Raw genomic sequence first — 23,501 nt, 5'->3', positions numbered from 1 at the left:
CTCTCAAGTCCCCGGTTCCTGGATAGTTTACATGAACACAATGGATTTGAATGAAAACAGAGCCTGTCTGTGAAGAAGTGGGACAGGACTACTGCTTCAGTGATCCTAAGGATGGCACCAGGGTTCAGCCTTGGTCTGCAGCCTCCCTGCATAAGCAACTAGCATCAAGACATCAGTAGGGCACTTTGAAAATACAAAGTGGTTGTAAAGTCTTAGAAGACATGACTTCTGTTTGTGATTGATGCTCTTTTGAGGCAACAGGGGTTTCCATGTTTTGCATTTATTTTAAAGGAAAGGAGGAGAGGAGTATGCTCTTTAAACTTACTCTTGACTCTGTTTTTTTTTTTTTTTTTTTGGTACTAGGGATTGAACCGGGGGTGCTTAACACACTGAGCCACATACCCAGCCCTTTTTATTTTTTGAGACAGGGTCTCATTGTTACTGAGGCTGGCCTTAAACTTGTAGTATTCTTGTCTTAGTCTCCTAAGCAGCTGGGATTATAGAAGTGCACCAATATGCCCAGTTGATTTTTCTGAAAATCTTTTTGGATGGTGAGTGGGGGTACTGGGGATTGAACTCAGAGGTACTCAATCACTGAGCCACATCCCCAGCCATATTTTGTATTTTATTTAGAGACAGGGTCTCACTGAGTTGCTTAGCGCCTCACTTTTGCTGAGGCTGGCTTGGAACTTGTGATCCTCCTACTTCTGCCTCCCAAGCCCCTGGGATTACAGGTGTGCGCCACCACGCTCAGCTGATTTTTCTGATTTTTGAGGGAAAAACAAAAAAATTAGGGCATTAGTTCTCATTCAGCTTAATTTTGCCCTTTCTTCCAAAGTGAAGAAAAACTGAATCCTTCATGAAAATTCTACCTTTTTTAAACCTTTCCTAAGATTCAAGGTAGTGTTGTTGGCTAGAAAGATACTTTGCCAGTCTCCCTATCTACCTCTCCCCTCCAGTCTTGGTTAGGCACATAGAGTCGATCTTTTCTATTAATCCCAAGAGCCAACCAACTGCTGGATCTCTTCCTAGTGTATCCTCAAATTCAATTTTTTTTTTTTACCTGACTAAAGATTAAAAATTGTTAGGATTAGGCCTAGATCAGTTTTCCTTCTACTATCGTCATTTCAACATATCTCTGAGACTATCTATCCTAATTACTCCTTTTCTTATTCTCATTCCAAGTGGGGTAGAACACTACTGATTTTTAAAAGATCATGTGTACGTAGGTTTTTTTTTTTTTTTATTTACGATTTTTTCCCCCCAGAAGAGAAAAGGAAGCGATGGAACATTACAGGGTGGCTATGAAGGTGAAAGCAATGCAGAGCTTAAAAAGCACCTCATTGGAAGGGAAGGGAAGGGCATCAGGTAACTTCTAATCCTGGGCAATTCCAATCCCAGGATTCTGAGCAGGCTCTGAGGGTTACACAGGGGGACAAGGAGATACCTGGCAGAGAACAACAGTTAAAGCTTAAGGCATCAATAGGAAGCTAAGAACTTTCCTTTGAGGAAAAGCTGGCAAGGACAAGCCTTAAACTGTGAAAAGCCCTGGATGAAGAACATACTAAAGAAAACCATGTGTTCATAAACTGAGGTAATGATTAAATAGGGACAAGGACACTTGATTTATGTTAAGGATATTATAATGAATCATAAAATTTGATTATTAATAAATGGCAGCATTTTAAATTCCACAGATGTGTTCTTGGGTTGAGATGGGCTTGGGCATTTGTCATCCTATTTGCTGGGCTATGGTCACCCTCAGATGCCCAACTCTTCAGGGAGAAGGTGCAATGAATAGGAGGACTATTTCACCTCAGCAGGACTGTGGACCTCTTGCCACCATTTACATATTGTTAAATATACTCCACATTGCAACTAGTCTATATCATCTTAAAGTCTCTTTTATTTCTGATCACTTTTAAAATCTTACCCTATCCTAACTATATTTGCATGACTCCTTTCTCTGTAAATGGAGATAAAAATTTTGTTGCCTTCAGGGTTTTATATGTTGAAGAGCAAAGAAAAAAGTACTTGAAGAACTTAAAAGTACTGTTAAAATGTAAAAGTGGTCACGAGTACAGCAATTAGTAGACCTTGTACTTTAGCAGCTTAAGCAGCCTAAAAGCCCAATCTGAAATCAGTCAAAAAATATGCAGAGCCGGGCACGGTAGCCATGTTTGTAATCCTAGCAACTTGGGAGGCTAAAGCAGCAACTTGGTGAGACCCTAAGAAACTTAGTGAGACCCTGTCTCAAAATAAAATATAAAAAAGGGCTGGGGATGTGGTTCAGTGGCTAACCCCTGGTTCAATCCTCAGTACTAAATAAATAAATAAATTATACATATACATACATACATACATATATACATTGAGCACCAGGCACATGTTTGGTACTGGGTCTGAAATAATGAAGAAGAGATGCTGCCCCTAATCGTGTGGAGGTCCACTCTCCCTTACCTGTTTCTTCTTTAGTATTTCCTGAGGTGTACAGACACTTCCACAAAAAACTCTCCAAAGTATTTTGTAAATAAATCCACAGTTTTCACCAGCCTTTCCCATACTTCCATTGAATATATTACACAGTATAAAGGGCCTAACAAAAAAACATTACTGCAGTTTCTTGATTTAAGTTAAAATTGGGTATTTAAAACTTTTTTATTGATTTCTTTCTCCTCCACCAATTTTAAATTTTTTAGAGGTTGGGGCCTACCTTCTAGGGATAATTTTCATGCCTGAGCAAAACGTGCATCATTTCTAAAAACTGTTGAGTGATCTATAAATACTTGTTTTTGGCTAACTATAATTTGTAACACATGACAAACTTGCTTCCTCACTAAAATCAGCAGTTCTGCTTTAATTTATTTGTAAGGGATCGGTTTTCTAGCTTTCTCGTTTATTAATTATGTTTTCTCTTCCTGCAATGTTCCTATGCTAGCATATATTTTTAAAAAATTCTTTTAAAAAAAATAACAGCTTGTTTTGATGAGAGTGTTCTGTAAACATTTAACTTCACCATTAATGAGTCACAAGTGGCCAGAGAAGTAAAAATCCTTATTCATTTCAGTAGGGGAATGCTGGTGAATACTGCCTATGGTGTAAAACTGAAAAATGGGCAAATGTTCACTAACCTGAATAGTCAATTTGCAGCAGATGTTGAGATCTGAAGGGAAATAAATGCAAGGTTAGAAAAGCAAGAAAAGCATAGACACCACTGAAAAAAAATCTGGAAGTGGAGACGAAGTGAAAAAGAGATGTCCAATCATTCACTTAACAACCACATGAGAACTGAGCAATACCAGTATATTTTTAGAAAAGTTAAGTAGTTACAGTATGTGGGAAAACAAAAAAACAAACAATGCTTGGGTCCTACAGCAAAGTATGCAAGAATTTTTCATTCTCAACAAGCAGATTTTAATATAATAAATCAGATAAAAATAAGTTGGATAAAAAAGTCAACTGTTGACTGGCCTTAAAGATAGACCAGAGAAATTCTGTTATAAGCTTCCCAAGGACAATAGGAAGCTATCTTTTTTGTCTTCTAAGTACCTAATTAAATTAGCTCTTCGAACACAGAATATGTTTACAGTCACCTCCTCAGAGGCTGTCCCTGACTGCCCAAACTAAAGTTGACTATCATTGTCACCTTCTAACCCATTTTGTTTTCAAAGAAAATATCACTATTTGAAAATGACCTTGTTTACTTACTGATTTCCGTGAGAGAAACCACACTTGTCCTCACCAGTGCATCCCCATACCTAGAATGTTCATGGCATACTACAGGTACTCAGTGAGTATGTCAAGTGAACAGATCTTGAATCTGCTCAACTAAGTTATAATAGAGGAAGAAACACATAGGCAAGAACATAAAATGTGACAGAATTGAAAATCTAAATCTACTCTAAGTCTATTCTAATAGTACTTCCACCTCCATAGCAAAGTTAAACCTCTTTGGACCTCAAGGTTTTTATCTATTAATGGAAGAACCAGTATTAGCACTGCTTCCCTCATAAAAGGTACGGTGAGAGTTCAATCAGGAAAAGTATGTGTGAAGTAAATAACCCTTATGTCTTTTGGGAAAGTTTATTGGAAGGGTAATGAATGAATGAAATGAAATGTTTCTAGACGACATGATAAAAAAATTAAAGGAATGTATATAAAGGGTATGAGAGTACACTGTTCATGAATCACAATGGGTAAATAGTTAGATTAGAAAACTATAAATACTCTAATAAGCCTACTTTTGAATGAAAAATAGAAAATATTAATAAAAAAGCAATGTATTAGCTTTTATTCAGAATACCAAAACATTCCGTAGAGTTAATTGATAATAGAAGAATAAACTAAAACCAAGAATACAAAGAAGGGAAAAAAGAAAAGCAAAAAGAAAGGGAGAAGGAGGAAAAAGCAAATGTAAGCTTTACCTCTAGGCCAAAAACAAAATTAAAATTTTAAGTTTAGCTCTTTTAATCTGGTTGCAATGCAGAGAAGACTGGTATGGCAATTCTTCTAATATATAACAAATTTTCAATCAATAAAAAATGTACCCAAGGGCTGGGGATGTGGCTCAAGCGGTAGCGCGCTCGCCTGGCATGCGTGTGGCCTGGGTTCGATCCTCAGTACCACATACAAACAAAGATGTTGTGTCCGCCGAAAACTAAAAAATAAATATTAAAAAAATAATTCATATTCTCTCTCTCTCTCTCTCTTAAACAACCTTGACCCTGAGCTCCAAATATATCCAAAGAATGCCAATTTGCAGTTGCTATTGGCAATTCTTAAAGAAGAACTGGACTCTTGTCTCAACCTCCTGATTACGTGGACCAGGGTTAAATGAGCAAACAATTTTATTCCTCTAATAATTCCATTTCTACAATGCACACATTTACAGTTTTGGCCATAATAAGCTTCTATTTATTTTCCTCAGATATTCTTGGATGTTACACCTGGTCCTACAACTTTTATAACTATGTGGCTTTTGGCAAGCAGTTAAATTTTCTACACCTTAGTTTCTTCTCCTGTTTAAAAAATATCTATGTGGGCTGGGGTTGTAGCTCAGTGGTTGAGCGCTTGCCTTGCATGCCTGAGGCACTGGGTTCGATCCTCAGCACAACATAAATAAATAAATAAATAAAGATTAAGGGGGAAAAATATATATATAAAATAATTAAACTAATTAAATGACCTGTACGATCTTTTTCATCTTTTAAGTTACTGTAACACATTCCTAGCATTTAAATATTTTACTTAAAAATCACTCTCTTAAGAAGACCCCGCTTAAACCCTTGTATCAGCCCTGCAACACTGAGCTAGTCTTACCACCCCTGGTTCCTCTCCTGAGAAAAGGAAGCAATGATGCTGCCTATTTCACAGGGTAGTCCTGAGACTTCAATGAGAAAGACTGTTTGTGGGAGCTTCTTGTGAGCCAAATGTTAATAAAAATGCGGGAACACAATAAACTTCTGTTTAAAATAAACTTGTGGTTTGAAGTAAACCCTTGCTCCATGGCACTGACAATGAACATGCAGAATCTTAAACTGTGTTCCAAAACCTGGCTGCTGCAGCTGTTCTTGCCATGCTATGCCAAGAATCAGTTCAATCTGGCATGGCTACAAAGACAGCTAGATTGCCTAACTGTCCATGTTTACAATTCTGCACCTCCAAATCATACTTTTTTCCAATGTGTTATGGGGGAATATAGACTTTGTGGTTACAAAAGAGCTGCCAGTGGTTAGAGATGGGTGGGAAGGCAGATGGGCAGAACAGGGAGGACAAGGGAAAAAGGCATAAGGGAAAACAGACTGCAACATGGGCAGCCAGGGATATGCAACCCTTGCATTTTCTTTGGGTATTTGACTCTTCCCGACAGCTCAACTACATAGCAAGGTGGGTTTCCCTTATGTCCCATAATCCTCAGAGTGATTATCAGAGCTTCTCCAAAAGATGCCCTGAAATTGGAGATGAGGTTAAACCAGCACAAATGTACTCTTGATGGATCAGACAACTCTATGTCACAGAGCTACCTGGTAAGTCAGGCAAAAGCCAGTGTCCAAGTATAGTTTTAAAGGCAAGCTGCTTCAAATTAAGATTTCTATTTCTATTCCTCCATTGCACAATTCATTTTTACTTGATATAAAAATCATAAAAGGACCTTTACTCATTAGTATAATTTAGGTTCCTCAAACTTGAACAAACTTTAATACTACTATAAGGATTTGAGGAATAAGTAAGTATCCATATTACAAATGAAATTAGGTATCATTCAAAAACATGCTATATTTTATCAAACAAAGCCTGAGATACTTAAATACAAAACAAAACCAAAAGACTTCTGTATTAACAAGAGGGAAGAAATAGTTTCCTATGTTCCAACTCCTTAGGGCCCTCTCGGGAGACTAATGATTCATCAGTGGCCTCAGAGTTTCCATGTGACTCTAAAAATTGAAGAAAAACATAGTCTTTATGTTAATCATATACAGTATGTATTCGCTATAAATCTGTATATTTTATTCGGCTATGCTCAACATTTATTATAGAAAACATAATTGAACATAAAACTCTATATGGCCTATGTTCCACTTGCCACTGATTATGAAAACTAATTTTGTATGGCCACAATTTTCTCTTAGGAACAATGCACTAGAGATCAAAAGAGAACATGTGGAGACTGGAAATAAGGTCACATGATATCCTCTTATTCCCATTACATCACAACAAGAGCTGGTTTTCCTAGCTGTAAAGTATGCTGAGTGCTGGGACAGCTCAGCATTGCCTCTGTTCTTAGTTTTGAAAGAACTGAAGAGAAATTTGCAAGGCAAATTTGCTAGGGCCACTATGGCTGAAAATAGCAGCATCCCCCTCCATCTCTGAGTTGACTAGATGAAGCAATTGGTTCCAATTAGTTATACAATTAGTCTGCTGAACCATCAGCAGACTCCTTCATAAAAAGAACATGGGATTTACCATGTGTCTGAGACATGTGCAAATCTAGCTCTGAGCATAAGTCAATGAGTGAACGTGAACAAGCACAGTTTCAGAGAATCACTTCCTTAACTCTGTTATTTATTATACTTATTACATTCATCTTTGTGATGGTTTGTGAGATTTTGTGAAAATGCTTAATACATAATCCATTCTTGGCAAATGTTACCTGAATCTCCCTCTAACAAAGCCATGAAGGGAGGAACATTTGTTTGCTATTCTTATATGCATGGCTTAGCACCTGAGCAGGGCTGGAGCAGTATTTCTGCTGAGACCACAGAGTGAACACAGGGACTCTGGCTTGGGGAGTTTCTAGGCTACATTTGCAGTGTTGACTACTAACAGCATTTGGCATTATGCAAAGCTAAAAAATATCTTTTAAGGTACTACATGCCCCATTTATTGGTGTGTCTGCCTCAAAAGTTCATTTCTAGTTTAAAATGCAACTTTTCAGTAACAAGTGAACTTGGAGTCCACTTAATTGCCATGGTAGCAAACAAGTGATCTGCCATTAATCTTACACAGGTAAATAGGATCTCTCTACCAGCTTTAAGTTTCTCCCCCCACCCTCTCCAGTTTTATTACATAAGGAATATATTACAAAGGGAAATGGATTTTCTCTAAGAGTATTGAACTAATTTTTAAAATTTTTTTAAAATTTGTTTTAATGAGTTATACATGACAGTAGAATGCATTTTGACATATTGTTCACAAATGGAGCACAACTTCTCATTCCTCTGGATGTTCATGGTGCAGAGTCACACCAGTAGTGTAGTCATACATGAATAATAATGTCTATCTCATTCTACTGTCCTTCCCATCATCACAGTCCCTCCTCTCCCCTCACTCCCTTCTAAAGAATCCAAGTTTCTTCATTCTTCCCTACCCCTGTCCCCACTATGGATCAGCATCTGCTTATCAAAGCATTCAGACTTTGGATTTTGGGGATTGGCTTCTTTCACTTAGCATGATATTCTCTAGTTCTATTCATTTACCTGAAAATGCCATAATTTCATCCTTCTTTAAGGCTGAGTAATATTCCATTGTTTATATGTACCACATTTTCTTTATCCATTCTTCTGTTGAAGGGCATCTAGGTTGGTTCCACAGTTTAGCTATCAAAGTTTCTTTTGAGAACTATCTGTCACAAAGCCAACCCACTTATATTTTATCAGATTTTTTTCCTTTAAAAAACAAGCTAATTCAGCACAATTCACAATAGGTAGACTGTGGAACCAACCCAGATGCCCTTCAATACATGAATGGATAAAAAAAAAATGTGGCATTTATACACAATGGAATATTACTCAGCACTAAAAAATAACAAAATCATGACATTTGTAAGGAAATGGATGGCATTAGAGCAGATTATGCTAAGTGAAGCTAGCCAATCCCTAAAAAACAAATGCAGAATGTCTTCTTTGATATAAGGGGAGTGACTCAAAACAGAGTAGGGAGGAAGAGCATGAGAAGAAGATTACCATTAATCAAGAGGTGCATGGGAATGGGAGAGAGAAGGGGAATTGCACGGAAGATGGTAGGAGACTCTCATTGTTATGCAAAATTACATATAAGATGGTGTGAGGGGGAAGAAAAAAGAGAGAGAGAGAGAGAAACATGTCACAGTAGATTGGGTAGAAAGAGGTGATGGGAGGGGTGGGGAGGGGAGGGAGGGATAGGAAGGGCAGCAGAATACAATAGACATTAGTATGGTCCTACATATAAACGTGGCTGTATAACCAATGTGATTCTGCAATCTGTACATGTGGAAAAATAAGATTACGTACCCCATTTGAATCAAATGTATGATATGTCAAGATCATTGTAATGTTTTGAGCAACTAATAAAAAAATTAAATAAAAAATAACAAAAAAACACAAATATATATATATGAAATAAATATATGTAAAATAAATTAAAAACCCAGTAATAATGTACTTCCTCATGAATAATTTGCATTAAGTTCCTCATTAAAGATAACATGAAGCCATTAAAAAAACAAGCTAATTAACACAATATCACAGATTTCAACAAATGATTCTATGATCTACTTGATAGAGAATTATGCAGGTTTAAAGCTTAACAATTAAAATTCAACCCAATGATATGTTATAGAGTCAAAGAATACAGATAGTAAATAGCTGATTTTCAAGGTGAGCAGCACTTCAGAGATGTGAAGACAACTAAAACTAAATCATCATTCTCATACGAGGATGGAGCATTTGGTGTCACTGAGAAAAGTCACATCACCATTGTCATTCTTAGGCACTTATCACCATCTGCCTGATGTGGCCCTCTGTTCAGTGCTTCACCAAGACATGCAGGCCTGAGGTCAGACTGTGGCTTTAAGTCCTGCATCCTGTTCTTCTCATACACACCACCAAAGACACGGTTGCTTCAAAGAAATAGTAACTTCTATTTATATTATAATTTCAGCATTGGCATATAAAGCTGTGGGTCATTGCAAAACACATCAACTGTCCCTTCCCATCAACAGACAGCATTAGTGGTTACTTGATTATTCTGAGGTTTGCTGATTTGAGCTTAATTGTTAAATGTTGGATGAACATGAATATACTATCATGTCCTGTAAGAACAAAATGTAAAAAAATAATTACACCATGAGTTCAAAGATTAAAATGCTGAGATACAGCTGGGCATGGTAGTGCATACCTGTCATCCCAGTGACTTGAAAGCTGAGGCAGGAAGATCACAAGTTTGAGGCCAGCCCCAGCAACTTAACAAAGCCCTAAACAACTTAGCAAGACCATGTCTCAAAAACAAATTTTTAATTAAAATAAAATAAAATGGTGAGAAAATAAATACCACCTATATTTGTTATTTTAGGCTTATTTATAATGTATTTAGTCATTGAACAAATATTTGAGCACCTTCTGTGTGCTAGGTCTATCACTGAACAAAACAGAGCTTCTTCCCCTCATTGTAGATTTTACACACACACACACACACACACACACACACGAAGACAGAAATCAATAGTCATTATAAATAAATTATAAATGTTAGAAGTGCTATGAAAGAAAAAAAAGATATATGAAGGGGTTTGGGAATGCTGAGAGGAAGAGAGAAGGAGGAGTTTTAATGAGATGGTCAGGGAGAGCCTAATTAGAAGACAAGGAGCAGGATGAGGAGCAGGAGCTCAGTGAGCAAGAGAGACCTGGATAAGATAGGAAATCAGAGAGATCATGGAGGACCTTGTGGATCACTCTAAGGACATTAGCTTTTACTCTAAAACTGAGGGTTTCCGTCAGGCTGGGGATATAGCTCAGTTGGTAAAGTGCTTGCCTTGTTTCCACAGTGCCCTGGGTTTGATCCTCGGAATCACCAAAAAAAAAAAAAAGAAAGAAAAACCCTGAGGATTTCCTCATTTCCACTGAAGAACTCTGAGCAGAGGGACATGCTTGAAAAGAGTGTCTGTGGCTTCTTTATGGAGAACAGACTGCAGGGGACAGGGAAGGAAAGGGAGCCCAGATAGGAGGCTACTAGAGGATCCCCAGGAGAGGGGAGAGTGGCCTGGACCAAGGCACTGGTAGTTAGAATCGTGAGAGGTGGCCAAATCCTGGATATGGATCTAAAAGGAAGGTCACCAAGACTTTCTGACTGGATCAGGGTTATGGAATGCAAGAAAGAGGAGCTAAGGATGACTCCAAGGTTTGGGGCCTGGTCAACTAGAAGGATGGAATACCGTCTTCTGAGAGGAAGATGGCTGAGGGAGATGAAGTTTTGGATGGTATATTCAGGACTTTAGGGTTGGATATGTTAAGTCTGAAACACCTAGCAGTCATCCAAGTGGAGATATTAGGTAAGCCGTTGGATATACAACTCTAGTGAAAAAAATCAGGAGAGGTTTAGGCTAGAAATATAAGTCTGGAGTCTCTGGTGTATGTATGTATGTATGTATGTATATATATATATGATGTTTGAACTCAAGAGACTGGATAAAGCTACCAGTGGCATAACAAAAAACAAAAACAAAAAAACAAAGAACAAGGAGCAATCCTAAGACATGCTGATATTCAGTGGGTGGGGGGAAAAGAAGGAGCCAGCAAAGAAACTGAGAAGGAGTGATGGGGAGATAGGAGAAAAACCATGAGACTCTCACGCTCCTGGAAGTGAGGTGAAGGATAAATAGGAGCTATAAGAAGTCAGCCCAGAAGACACAACACTCAAGCAAATGGGCAACTCACAAAAAAAATTGGAAGCAAATGCTACTAGGAATGGTTGTTTAGAAAGTTAGACCTTACCGAAACCGAACCGTACCCTTACAATGAGATTATAAGCAGGTAAGCCTAAAAGAGAGGTCATTTGACAGCTTCCAGGAATCAATGAGTCTTTGTTTTTAAAAGTCAACTACAAAAAGACAAAATATCCAACAGTACTTTGAGAACAAGCATGTACAGTCTCTCTCAAATCATCATATACAGCCTAGCAGATAAAAATCACAGAATTTATAACAAAGCATGAGAGCACTTCAAAGACCTAAATTGAAAAATTAAGTCCCTAATAGATAAAAGATCCAGGTGTAACATAAGACCTCATGCTCATGGCCCAACTCCAATGCTATGAAGCTTTTCTAACTACTTTTCCAAATGGCAATCATCTTTCTCCTCTGAATCTTCTATACCTTCCTTTAAAACCACTTGACTGGCAATCATATTGTCTTACATTTTAAAAACTCCCATTTTTATGCCAGAACTAGGATAGATATTTCACATATATTTTTTCTAATCCTCATAGCAACTCTGTAAAACTGACTTTATCTCTATTTTGTAGATGAGGAAATATGCTTAGAGAGGATGCCAAAAATTATACAACTAGTTAGGGACAAAAACCAAGATTTAAGTCCAGATCTGTCTTACTTCAGAATCTTCACTTTTAGCCCACTCTATAATACTGCCTTTTACCTAAAAGTACCACACTAATAACCATCAGTCACTGTTTCTGTGAAGTTGGGTATATTTAATCTTTTAGCACCTTAGTCTCCCCATCCATGAAATGAGGATACATACATTGCCTTGCTGTGAAGACTGAAGAAGAGGATGTATGTAAAAGTGTCCTATAAATCATTACAGTTATTGTTATTATATTTACTAGGTTTTATGCTCCTTCAGAACAAGTTCATATATGTTCATGTGTGTCACCTTCAAAGGTCAATATAGGACTTAATATGAACATGATCTACTCATCTTTGGAAGGATTCGAATATCTTTTCCTCATCTAAGGAAAAAAACTGTCATCCCATTCCATGAAGCCAGGGTTAAGTACCCATAATCCAAACCTTCAATTATAACAAAGTAATACACTCAGTGCATCCACCAAAGACAAGATTTAAATAGCCTGCAAGGCATTTATTTAGTAGTCCGGTATTTCCACTATAAAGTGGCTTTCAATGCCAAAACAGTGTAATAAAGAGAAAATTCCAAATGACAAATGTCAGTGTTTTTTAAGAAATCGTGCCTGGAAAGAGAAGAGCAAGGGGAAAAGGCAAAGTTTATTAACAGAGTTAACAACCCTTTATGTTCCACACACCATCTGATTTACCACCTCCTGATACAAATAGTATCTCTAACATAGTGTAACTCAGCATCCACTATGTAGTAGAATACAAGCTAGAAAAGACCCAAGTTCACAAATGTAGTATATACACAGAATAAAAAATTTGAAGCTAGTGTCAATTTGTTTATCATTTATCATCTATGTAGATCTGCAAATACCTTTCAACCACAAACAGTAAGAAAAAAAGAAAGAAACATACTAAGCACTTTCAAGCAAATTTTGCCAAGGGAGAATATTTTCAACACTGCTTATTCTTGTTTTAGTATTAAAAGGCTAAATTTTGCTTTGAAATAAACATAAACATTATAATCTGCTTGAGCACTTGAAATTCTAATTTCCAACGAAACTCTAGCTCTCTTCCCTCATTTACAACTTGCTTAATGTTTCTCAAATACTCCTCTGAATAGAATTCCCATTTTCCAAGTGTCCCACAAGTGAATATAATGCTTCATGTCAAATTCATTGGCTTTTTTGCACATCTTCTAATTTCTACACTCTTCTGGTAAAAATAATTTATTAATGTTGGCAAAATCATTACATGAGCTATGTCCCCCGTTATGATTAGCAAGCTACTATGGAGAGCCATTCTCACACGTGACTGGGAGACTCCCAGTTTGGGTCTGAGGCACTGTGACTAATCTGTGTCGGAGCTTTCCCGGCCCTCTCCTGATGAGAGAACCCGTCCGTGTGGGGGTGTGACTGACCACTGACCCCGGGGGCCAATCACTGACCCTGAGCTTGGAGTGCGTCCCCCCTCAACCTTCATTGGATGGAATTCTCCCCTGAATTTCTTGTTCCCCAATAAAAGGCTACTCCCTGGCATGCTCGCTCTCTCTCTCTCCTGCTAGCCCTGAGTAATCCTTGCTGCCCTACGGGTGGTTCGAGGTTGGAGCCAGAGAGGGGAGCCGTCTCGGACCTGGTCATAGAGAAAGGTAACTGAGTCTGTGTGTTTTATTTCGATCTCGCTAGTTAATTTTTATGCCAAGAACCCCATTAATGAAACCAATGCGCTGGCCGCATGGTAGAAGCTACCTCTAGAAAAAGTGACCTACCAAATGTGTTTTATATTGATTATATAATTGCTGTAAAATTTTAGTCTTCTTTTTTGTTTTTGTTTGTTTGGGTTTGGAATTTTTTAATACACCAAAGCACACCATGAAACAGACTTGGTTTAATGGTCCAATGGATGAGCTGACCCTATCTTGAGAGACCCTACTTTCAAGAGTCCCTGAATTAGAACCAGGACAACTTCAACCTGATCTATCTTGCTCTTTTAAGAAGTTTTCCTGTGTGAAATGATAATATCTGTTAGCAGCAGAGCCAAAGATGTATACTCACCAAGTGAACATAAGGCACAAAATATCCAAAAAGTGCAAGTGGTATTCCAACTGCCCACACTGCATAAGCAGTCACCTTGAAGATTCCAAAATTGAAAAATTTTTTTGGAGGACTGAACTTTCTCCTGGAAAAGAGGGAGAATCTGCTGCTTTCACTCTCTTTATCTTTGGCACTGGAAGCAAGAGGTCGGTAAGTAAAGCCAGCCAGAAAGAGAACAAACATGAAGATGCAGAGGACCCTCAGTGTGTCAGAGAGGCCCACGCTGCCAATCAAAACCCTTAAAAGCAAAGGCAGCAAAATTGTGAAGACACTGCTGCCGGCAGTGACAATGCCATTCACCAGTCCAAGACGCTTCTTGAAATAGTGTCCCAAAATGACCAATGAAGGCTGGTATGCAAAGGAGCAGCCGCAGGCAAATATGATTCCATAGGTAAGGTACAGAGGCTCGATGGAACTGTATAAAGACGAAAAAGATGGAAAGCAGCTTTAATTAATTTTATCATGTGCTTGGTAGAATAAAACCTTATAGTAAAAGTAGGTTTTATTTAACCAACATATTTTCGATAAATAAAAATTGACCCCCAAAAAAGGGAAGGAAAACCTTAATAAATCCAGAATGTAGCTAAAAATATTTTAAGCTAATCTGAATATGTGAAAAATGATGGTTAAGATCATCAGTAACTTTGGTCCCTCTTCCCTTTCCATGGATTTCTGGAATTGTGTTCCCTACAGCTCAAAAACAAAGGTTGGTGACAGGAAAGGTCTTGTAAAATTGACAGTAATTAAAAATAACAAAAAAAATCTTGTCTCAATAAAACTTTTAAATTAGCATTTTAAATTGTGAAAACTCATTATTTCATGGAGTTTTCCCAGGTATTTGCTAAGAAATCTAGTAAAAGAAAAGGCTGCATTTGATATTGTCTTCCCAAGGTTATGTCAAGAACATTTGCACAGAAGAACAGTTGTGTCTCATTTTTGCTGGCCTAAGGGCTGTAGAACAACCTTCGCCCTGTGTTGCACTGTTCCCAACATTGTGCAAGATAACAAGAAATCATATTCTGATTTCAGGAAGGCTGAATTAAATGTGTCCATTAGTGATCCTGGTTTGTGAGCCTTAAGGCCATGGACATCTCAAAAGAAAAATAAATGATTAAAGAACTTTATAGTTTAACCAAATAATTATACATTTCTTAGAAAGGCAAAGGATCATATAATTTCATGTTTTGGAACAATTAAGATAAGCAGTAAAAGAAAACTAGGTTGTTTTTTTTTAAAGTCTAATTCAAAAGGCTATCAGTAGTAAAGGCAAACAATTTATTAGAAGCTAAGATAGATAAAGTTGGTTAATAATTAAATTTTGGACAATAATGCTAGTCTAGCAATATGCTGAGGTAATCACAAGGAGCTCTAGAATCTAATAAAATTAAGGCCTGTTAGCAATTCTCTCTGAGATGCCCTTCTCCCTCAATTAAGCTGCAGCTAAGCACTATCTTCAAACCAGGCTCTGGAGTCACTAATGGTTTTCCTACATTTATCTCTCCTCACTCTCATCATCTTCTACTCAATCTCTATTCTACATTCAACAAATATTATGCAGCTACTAGGTACCAGGCACCTGGTGAAAAAATATTAAACATTTGGTTCTGCCTTCAAGCTACTCATAGTAGGCTAAGTTAAAAAATAAAAAATACATCTACCCTAAGAATACAGGACAAAATATAAAACAATACTTTATTCTGCATCAAATTTTCCACAGAAGCAGTTTTTTAGATCATTGTAACTTCTTAAATTGTCAAATTTTAAAAGCAATTTTTAAGCAAATAACCTAAAACTACTATTAAACATTTTTCTGCTTCCTTCAAAGTATATATTAAAAATAGTATTGTTAGGTGTGGTAGCACATTATAAGAGAAGAGAAGAGAAGCGACTCAGGAGACTGAGAGGCAGTAGGGTCACAAGTTCGAGGTCAGTCTCAAAAATTTAGCAAGACCATGTCTCAAATTAAAAAAAAAAAAAAAAAAAAAACAACCTAAAGGGCTGGGGATGGAACTCAATGGTAAGGCACTCCTAGGTCCAATCCCCAGTACCAAAAAAAAGGAAATAGTATCATTATGAACATCAACTATTATGCCTCAATATTGTAATGCTGTCAGTTATAAACCAGATAGCCAAGTGTATAAATCAGAAACATTCTTTTAAGCATTATTTATTTTTATTTTTTGCAGTGTTGGGGGTTGAACGCAGGGCCTCATATGTACTAGGCAAGTACTCTACCATGAAGCTGTATCTCCAGCCCTACAACACTAAATACTAAAACTTGTAAAATTAGTCTCATCTCTTTCCTTCAAAACAAAGTACATGAGCCCTTGTGATGGCACTTTCACTGATGCTGAGCCTTTTTTTAACTTTATTTCTAGATGTTAACCTTAATAATAAATTATTCCAGTTGCTGAAGTTTAACAACTGAGTAAGTACAATATAAATCACAGCTATGTGCAAACGGATTCAGAAAAGGGGCCTCTGATGAGATCCAAGATGCTGGAGGCTTTCCTGAGAAGGCAGAACTGAAACCAGAGGAAGAGTGCTTCTACTGTTTGATACTTAGAATTTATACATATTTCCCTTGTTCCTGTATATTGCTGTAAAATTTGGTAGCCTTTAACCAGCAGGTTAAATAACAAAATTAAATAAAATGTGAGGACATTACATGGGTCAATCTCATTTCAAAATTTTGCTTCTCTTGGACAGGGAGGAAAGTAGGAGAAGAGAGGAGATGAACTGGGTTGACAACATAAAATATATTTCAGAATTTTTATTTCCCAAACTTAAAAAAAAAAAAAACTTTGAAAAATAATGCTTGTTTGTGTTTTGTCTACCAAAATGGGAAAGTAACAGGTTATACACGTTTCTACCTCTCAATCCTCTCTCCCCCAAAGCCTGAGTATTGATACACTCAGCAGGTGGTAGAGCCACAGTGATAGATAATGGGTAACTGGAGGTTTCAGATCAAAGAAGTGATCTGATAAGGCCTACTAACACATGTTATATTGTTGTCAAAAAAGAACTAAAAATAAATGATCTCACAGAATTGCCTAAACAATATCTTATTTCAGACAAAACTTTTTTTTCTTTAAAATGAAATTTAGGAGAAAGAAATCATAAAAGCAATTTAGAGATACGATGTCTATTTTCTACCCAATATAATTTTTTAAAATCTAAATAAAATTTTAAGTTAGGTAAAAGAAGTATAAAAGAGGCTCATTTTTAAATTTGAGGGACAGGTGTGTGTGGTTGAGGATAAAATCAGAATTCAGTTGGCTGAATACTAAATACTTTTAAATAAACATGGCAAGAAATGCAAGTTTGACTTTTTCCCCTTAATGACCACAATCATGTTTTTCAACTAAAGCAGCATGAAGATAGGTAGGGAAGAGAAAGAGGCAGGAAGTGAAGATAAAAGAAAAGATAAACCACTAAAGTACAGAGAATGGAAATAATCTTAAGAAGTTTTCTTATTAATCAGTTCCTGTTAGCCAGAGCTACAAATTAAGCCAGAGTTTTTCTGAGGATTATTCTAACCGTGTAAGGGAATTACTAGGACAACTGGAGTTTTGGCTAAGCCCATCGGCTCTACGAGCTTAGTATCTTTTCAGTACCCTCCATCTTTTTTCTAATAGACACAGGGAAAGTACTTTGACTTTAAGGTTTGTTCTAAGGTGTACTTCACTACTTCATTTTGTCATGATATTCAAACATTTTAACATAATCTTACAGGTAGGATTCTCTACCCAGGTTGGAATTAATCTTTAAATTTAATTTTTAAAATTTAATCTTTAAAAAATGTGGGGAAAAGTCTTATTCATATTAATAAACATATTTTCCTATCGGGCTGATGAACAATCTCTTTAAAATACCACTTATTGTACCCCTCAGGCCTCAGATGGGGATGACCTTAAACTCGGGCCATTGTTTCAGATAACTGACAACTATAACTTATTTGCTTTAGAATTTCTATGTGAATAGGAAAAAAAAAAAAAGAGAGAGAGAGAGAAATATTTTTCTTGGCTCCAAAGAACACCTATATCCTGACTGACATAGACATCTTATTTAGGCATGCAAACAAAAGCATTCAAATTCAAGATCTGATTTGCTGATATGAGCAAAATTTCAATTTGTAAGTCCTACTGCTTAACATTTTAAGCAAAGAAAAAGGGATCACTCCTTGTAAAGTTCCTGAAAGAAAACTTCAGGTATTTAACACTTTTTCAAAAGCAGCATGAAGAAATCAAGTTCTTACCTTACAAAAGAACTGGACATGAGTCCAACAAATCCAACAGCAGCACCCATGACAGCTGTTTTCCGACAGCCAAATATGTCTGTGAAGACACTGGCTATGGGGCAGCAAAAGAAAATCATTCCCATGGAGAGGGAACTTACCCATGCTGTAAAAGATGGAAAGAGAAAGACATTATGACATGGTAAATTATATTTGTACTTATTCCTCAGAATATAATACACATTTAGAAAAATATTCATGCAAAAAGTTATTGTTCACACTGATGAATGGAGGAAAGTTAGAATAAATTAACAACAAATCTGAACTATAGCTCAAAGCAATATTATAATTAGTCTAGCAATTATGTTTAATTGAATACTTGAAAAGTTTGTACTTGTAAGTAAATTTAAACATTCCCCTAAGATCCAATCTATCTTAATATCTCTCTGTGACTTTAATCTATGGAAAGATATTTATATAAAGAAAATAAAGTGATATGTTTAGGAATGTATTCCTAAGTGGTCAAATTGCAAAGCAATGACCACTGAAATCATGACAGTGGTTAAATTTTATAACTATTTAAAGGATCCACTCATTTGAACCCAGCTATTAAGGGGAGATCATTTGCATAGGGCCTGGGCTTAGTTCCTTTACTAAGGAAACTAACTGATACACTAGTAGATAGCTTTTTACTTGAATAATAGTTACTGGGTATTCACTTCATTTATAAAACTAAGCATATGATTTATCTTCTTTTCTGAAAGTATGTTATCTTTTACAATAAAAAAGAAGAATCCAAAGTCATAGCTTCTGGTTCTGATTTATGAAAATCCCAAACAAGAAAACCAAAAAGGAAGAAAAATAAATATTAAATACAAATAATTATAATTTTGGGCTGGGGATGTGGCTCAAGCGGTAGCGCACTCGCCTGGCATGTGTGCGGCCAGGGTTTGATCCTCAGCACCACATACAAACAAAGATGCTGTGTACGAAGAAAACTAAAAACAATAAATATTAAATAATATAATTCTGTCTCCAAAAAAAATAATAATTATTATAATTTTGTGCCAAAGAAATCAGTGATCTCGCAGAATAATCAGTCCTAAGTCAAATCTCCAACTCTGAAACTATAACATGTCCTTGGGCAAGCCACTTCTCCTCTGATTCTGTTTTCTTATCTTAAAATGGATCAAATACATACCTCTCCAGAATTATTAAGGATAAGAAAAAGTATACCTAAACCTCAGTATCTGGCATATGAGCACTTAATATATATATATATTTTTTCTCCCCTTGAGGTGCTGGGGATTGAACTCAGAAACTTCACACACTGGGCAAGCACACCACCACTTAAGTATACCACCAGTCCACATTAGCACTTAATAATTTAAAAATTTAACAACAACAAATTGTCCTATAAAATGAAGTAGATGATCTCTACTAATGTACCCAGTTTTAAAATCTTCCTCATATATTTCTCTGTTTTCATAACAGATAAAGAAAGCCCAAACCTATCTAATAAGCTTTATTTTTTATCTTATTTATTTATTTATTTTTGGTGATGCTGGGAATTGAACCCAGGGTCTTTTGCATGTGAGGCAAGGTTTAAATCCTGGCTTTACCATAGTAATAATTTCATTTGCTTCTTTGCCTTCTTGCATTTTAAATTATTTTTAATTATATAAACAGTATTTTAATCATCTATATTTCTATTTCTTTTATTCCCTTACAAAAAAGAAGAGTTCAATCTGAAAATGCAATGAAGAAGCGGGGCAAACAGTGCCATCTTGATTTAGATGTTGGTATTGGGGATTCAAAAGTGAACAACAGAGGGAGGTTAATTGACCAAATAAGTTGGCATAACCCAACCCCACACTTGCAGAGCCTCCCGGTATGGATCTCCTTGAGAAGACATATTATTTTTTAAGTCTAATCTCTTATATAAAAATTATACTAATCTGAAATAATTTAATCCTATTCAGAAAGTTTAGTAATTTATGTTTAAGAAACAATCTAATATTAAGACTAGGCAGATTTAGGGAAAAAATCCTAACATCTACTTTTAGATATAAGCACTTTTTTAAAAATTATTTTTTAGTTATAGTTGGACACAATACCTTTATTTATTTATTTTTATGTGGTGCTGAGGATCAGACCCAAGGCCTCGCACATGCTAGGCGAGCACTGTACCGCTAAGCCACAATCCTAGCCCTAGATACAAGCACTTTTAAAAAAATTTTTTTAACTTGTTCTTTTTAGTTGTACATGACATGTATTTTGACATATAGTACATACATGGAATATAACTTCCCATTTTTGTGATTGTACATGATGTGGAGTTTCATTGTATTCATGTATGAACATAGGAAAGTAATGTTTGATTCATTCTACGGTCTTTTCCTAATCCCATCCTCCTCCCTTCCCTTCATTCCCCCTTTGTTTAATCCAGAGAATTTCAGGTATAGGCACTTTTAAAATCAAATAAGATGCTGACATTAAATAGTAGACCACGTCAAGGAATCCAGGAACTTATTATTACACATAATGCTCATGAGTCAAGGTTCAAGGAAAAAATAAAATTGCACAAGTCTGTAGTTACTGTGGATTTGGGTGAAACTATACATGTTTCTATCTTCTTTTCTCTAAGTATGTTATCTTTCACAACAAAATAAAGAATTAGAAATCATAACTTCCTATTCTGATTCTGTAAAAACTCAACCTCAAAAGAGAGAAATAAGTGCAAATAATCATAATTTTGTGCTAAACAAATGAGTGGTCTCATAGGACATCAAGTCTATATAAAGAATTATAGACTTCAAAACAAAAGAATTATAGACTTCATGTTCATTGAACAAGCACTAACAGCAAGATATAATTAAATACAGCTTCTCGTCCTGACCATCCTCTTAAAATTTATTCAATTTATTCCTGCTTTTTACCTGTCACTCAAAAGACTCATTGTTGGAGCCTCTCTCCCTCTAGCCAAGTCTATCTGGGAAAGAGTCAAAACAGCTCAAGACTACCTCTCTCCTCCACTGGCCTTCCTCTGATCTGCAGGAAACACATATCCTTTGCAAATTCCAACTAGTCACCCCTGTGTAGCTCTTGCTGTGGGAGCAGTTATCCAGCAATTAACCTCTCTCCTTGTTGGATTTCTTGGTCAACTCCCAGTTTTATTCTGTGCTCCCCAATGGGAGGGGAGCTCTTTAAATGTCTAAGAGATGCCTCTAAAGACCTTTTCACTAGCTATCAAGTGAGAGAACATGTACCCCTACTTCTCCCATGAAGTAAAGAAGCCACAGCATATTATTCTTATTTTCTCAAGAATCACATGTTCTTTCTTGGTCCATAAGTATCCTTCTTACGGGTTTTAGAATCCCTGACTCTTGAACACCTACTATGAAATGCTATATGAAATATCTCATTTCTAAAGTTCACACTATAGTATCTTAGTACCTCTGCTGAAATGCCAATAGAATATTCTGATATAATAATAATAATTAGCAACAGATGAAGTTAGGCTGGTCTTCTGATAAAACCTAAGAAGAAATTAATTCTTGAATGGATAATTGCTTGCGACTGCAAACTCATAAATTTTGCAGTTTTTGTAAAGTTTTAACGTGGTATCCAAAGAATTCAAGGTCTTATTGGTTATTACATACACCATAAAAATTGAAGTGGCCTGAAATGAGGTCACTTCCACTTTTGAACAACAAAAAGCCATTGCTGTGATGTGCAATAAAAGTTAATGGTGCCCCACAAAATAAACAAATTAAGTTGCTCTTTTTTCTTTTTTCGTACTGGGAATTGAACCCAGGGGTGCTTTACCACTGAGCCACATCCCCAGTCCTTTTTATTTTATTTTGAGACAGGATCTCACTATGTTACTGAATGCCTTGCTAAGTTGCCAAGGTTGGCCTCAAACTTCTGATTCTCCTGCCTCAGCCTCTCAAATCACTGGGATTATAGGCATGTAACACCACGCCTAATTCTTTCTTTCTTTGCACATCTATGATTATTATTAAAGACTCAATAGAGCTGGTTATTGTGCTGATAACATATTTGTTGAGCTCAGATCATTTCATTTAAATCTTAAAATGCTACTCTAATGTGGTACTTTTATTAAGTTCATTTGATAATGGAGAAATGCAAATACATAGTCACTATATCTAGCATGGTAAAAAAAAATTTCAAATGCAAAACAGCCCTAGTTCCTCTATGTCATTCTATCAAATACTCACGTGGGGTTTCCTAATACTGTTGAAGAAACAAGGTTTTTTCCCAATGGAAAATGTGCTATTTTCATTATTTTTATACTGTGATACAGATCTACAACATCCTTCCCTATTCCATTAAAAACACCTAATGGTCTGAACTTTGTTCTCAATAGAGCACTTGCCTAGCATTCACAAGGCCCTGAATTGGATCACCAGCACTGAATAAATGAGTAAATAAATAAATAAACAAACAAACAAATAAATTATAAAAATTTCCATTATGTTTCTGGTACTGTCCTAGGCTATTGAGAATATAAATACAACTAAAAGATTTCTCCACTTTCCAATAATTTTCAGTTTAATAACATATATGCAAACAGAGGTTCAATTAGAACCCAGAGAGAATGTGCTAAATGTTTTAAGAGAAATAGGTGCCAAAGGAATGCTTTAGGATATGCTTGTATACTCTTATTTGAATGTGTGAGTGTTTAACATTGTAGACCCACCCATTAAAGATGTCAGACAGAGAAATCTTTATCAAATATCAGGAAGCTTTCTTTCTAATTTCCCCAGCCAGACTGTTATGGTTTACAAAATGTGAGGTATCCCCCCAAAGCTCATATAAGAGACAATGCAAGAAAGTTTAGAGGTGAAATGATTGAGTTACGAAAGCCTTAACCTAATCAGTGCATTGATCCCCTCGTAGGGATTAACTGAGCTGTGACTATAGGCAGGTAGGGTATGGTTGGAGGATGTGAGTCTCTGGGAGCATGCTTTTGGGGTATATATTTTATGAGTTGAGCTTAGACTCTCTGGTTGTTTCCTGGTGCCATGACCCCAGATGCTTTCCTCCTCTACATCCTTCTGCTATGATGTTCTACCTCCTCTACAGTAACAGAGTTGGCCATGTATGGAATGAGACCTCTGAAACCATGTGCTCCCAGATAAGCTTTTCCACCTCTAAAATTATTCTAAAATTATTCTTGCCAGGGCCTTTGGTCACAACAGTGAAAAAGCTGACTAAAACACAGACCATCTTTTTTTCTGCTCCATTCTCACTGTATGGCCAAGAAAGGATGCAAATCATTCAAAGTAAGATGAGGTTTCCTATT

At 36.3% G+C, this 23,501-nt stretch overlaps 1 protein-coding gene across 2 annotated transcripts in view; it reads right to left on the bottom strand.

Moving 5' to 3' along the window:
- Slc16a10 (solute carrier family 16 member 10) overlaps positions 1–23,501 on the bottom strand; it is a 62,883-nt gene that overhangs the window by 19,663 nt on the left and 19,719 nt on the right. For both annotated transcript variants that reach the window (XM_046429926.2, XM_058574386.1), the window contains exons 2-3: positions 18,194–18,338; positions 13,897–14,350 (exon numbers count right to left, since the gene is read on the bottom strand). In XM_046429926.2, the coding sequence (XP_046285882.1) occupies positions 13,897–14,350; positions 18,194–18,338 (599 nt within the window). The remainder of the gene's footprint in view (positions 1–13,896; positions 14,351–18,193; positions 18,339–23,501) is intronic.

Source organism: Marmota monax, unplaced genomic scaffold (assembly GCF_021218885.2).
Source record: "Marmota monax isolate L192 unplaced genomic scaffold, Marmota_monax_Labrador192_F-V1.1 WCK01_AAM20220418_F8-fsc00276, whole genome shotgun sequence".
Taxonomy (NCBI): domain Eukaryota; kingdom Metazoa; phylum Chordata; class Mammalia; order Rodentia; family Sciuridae; genus Marmota; species Marmota monax.
This window is presented reverse-complemented; position numbering and strand designations above follow the sequence as displayed.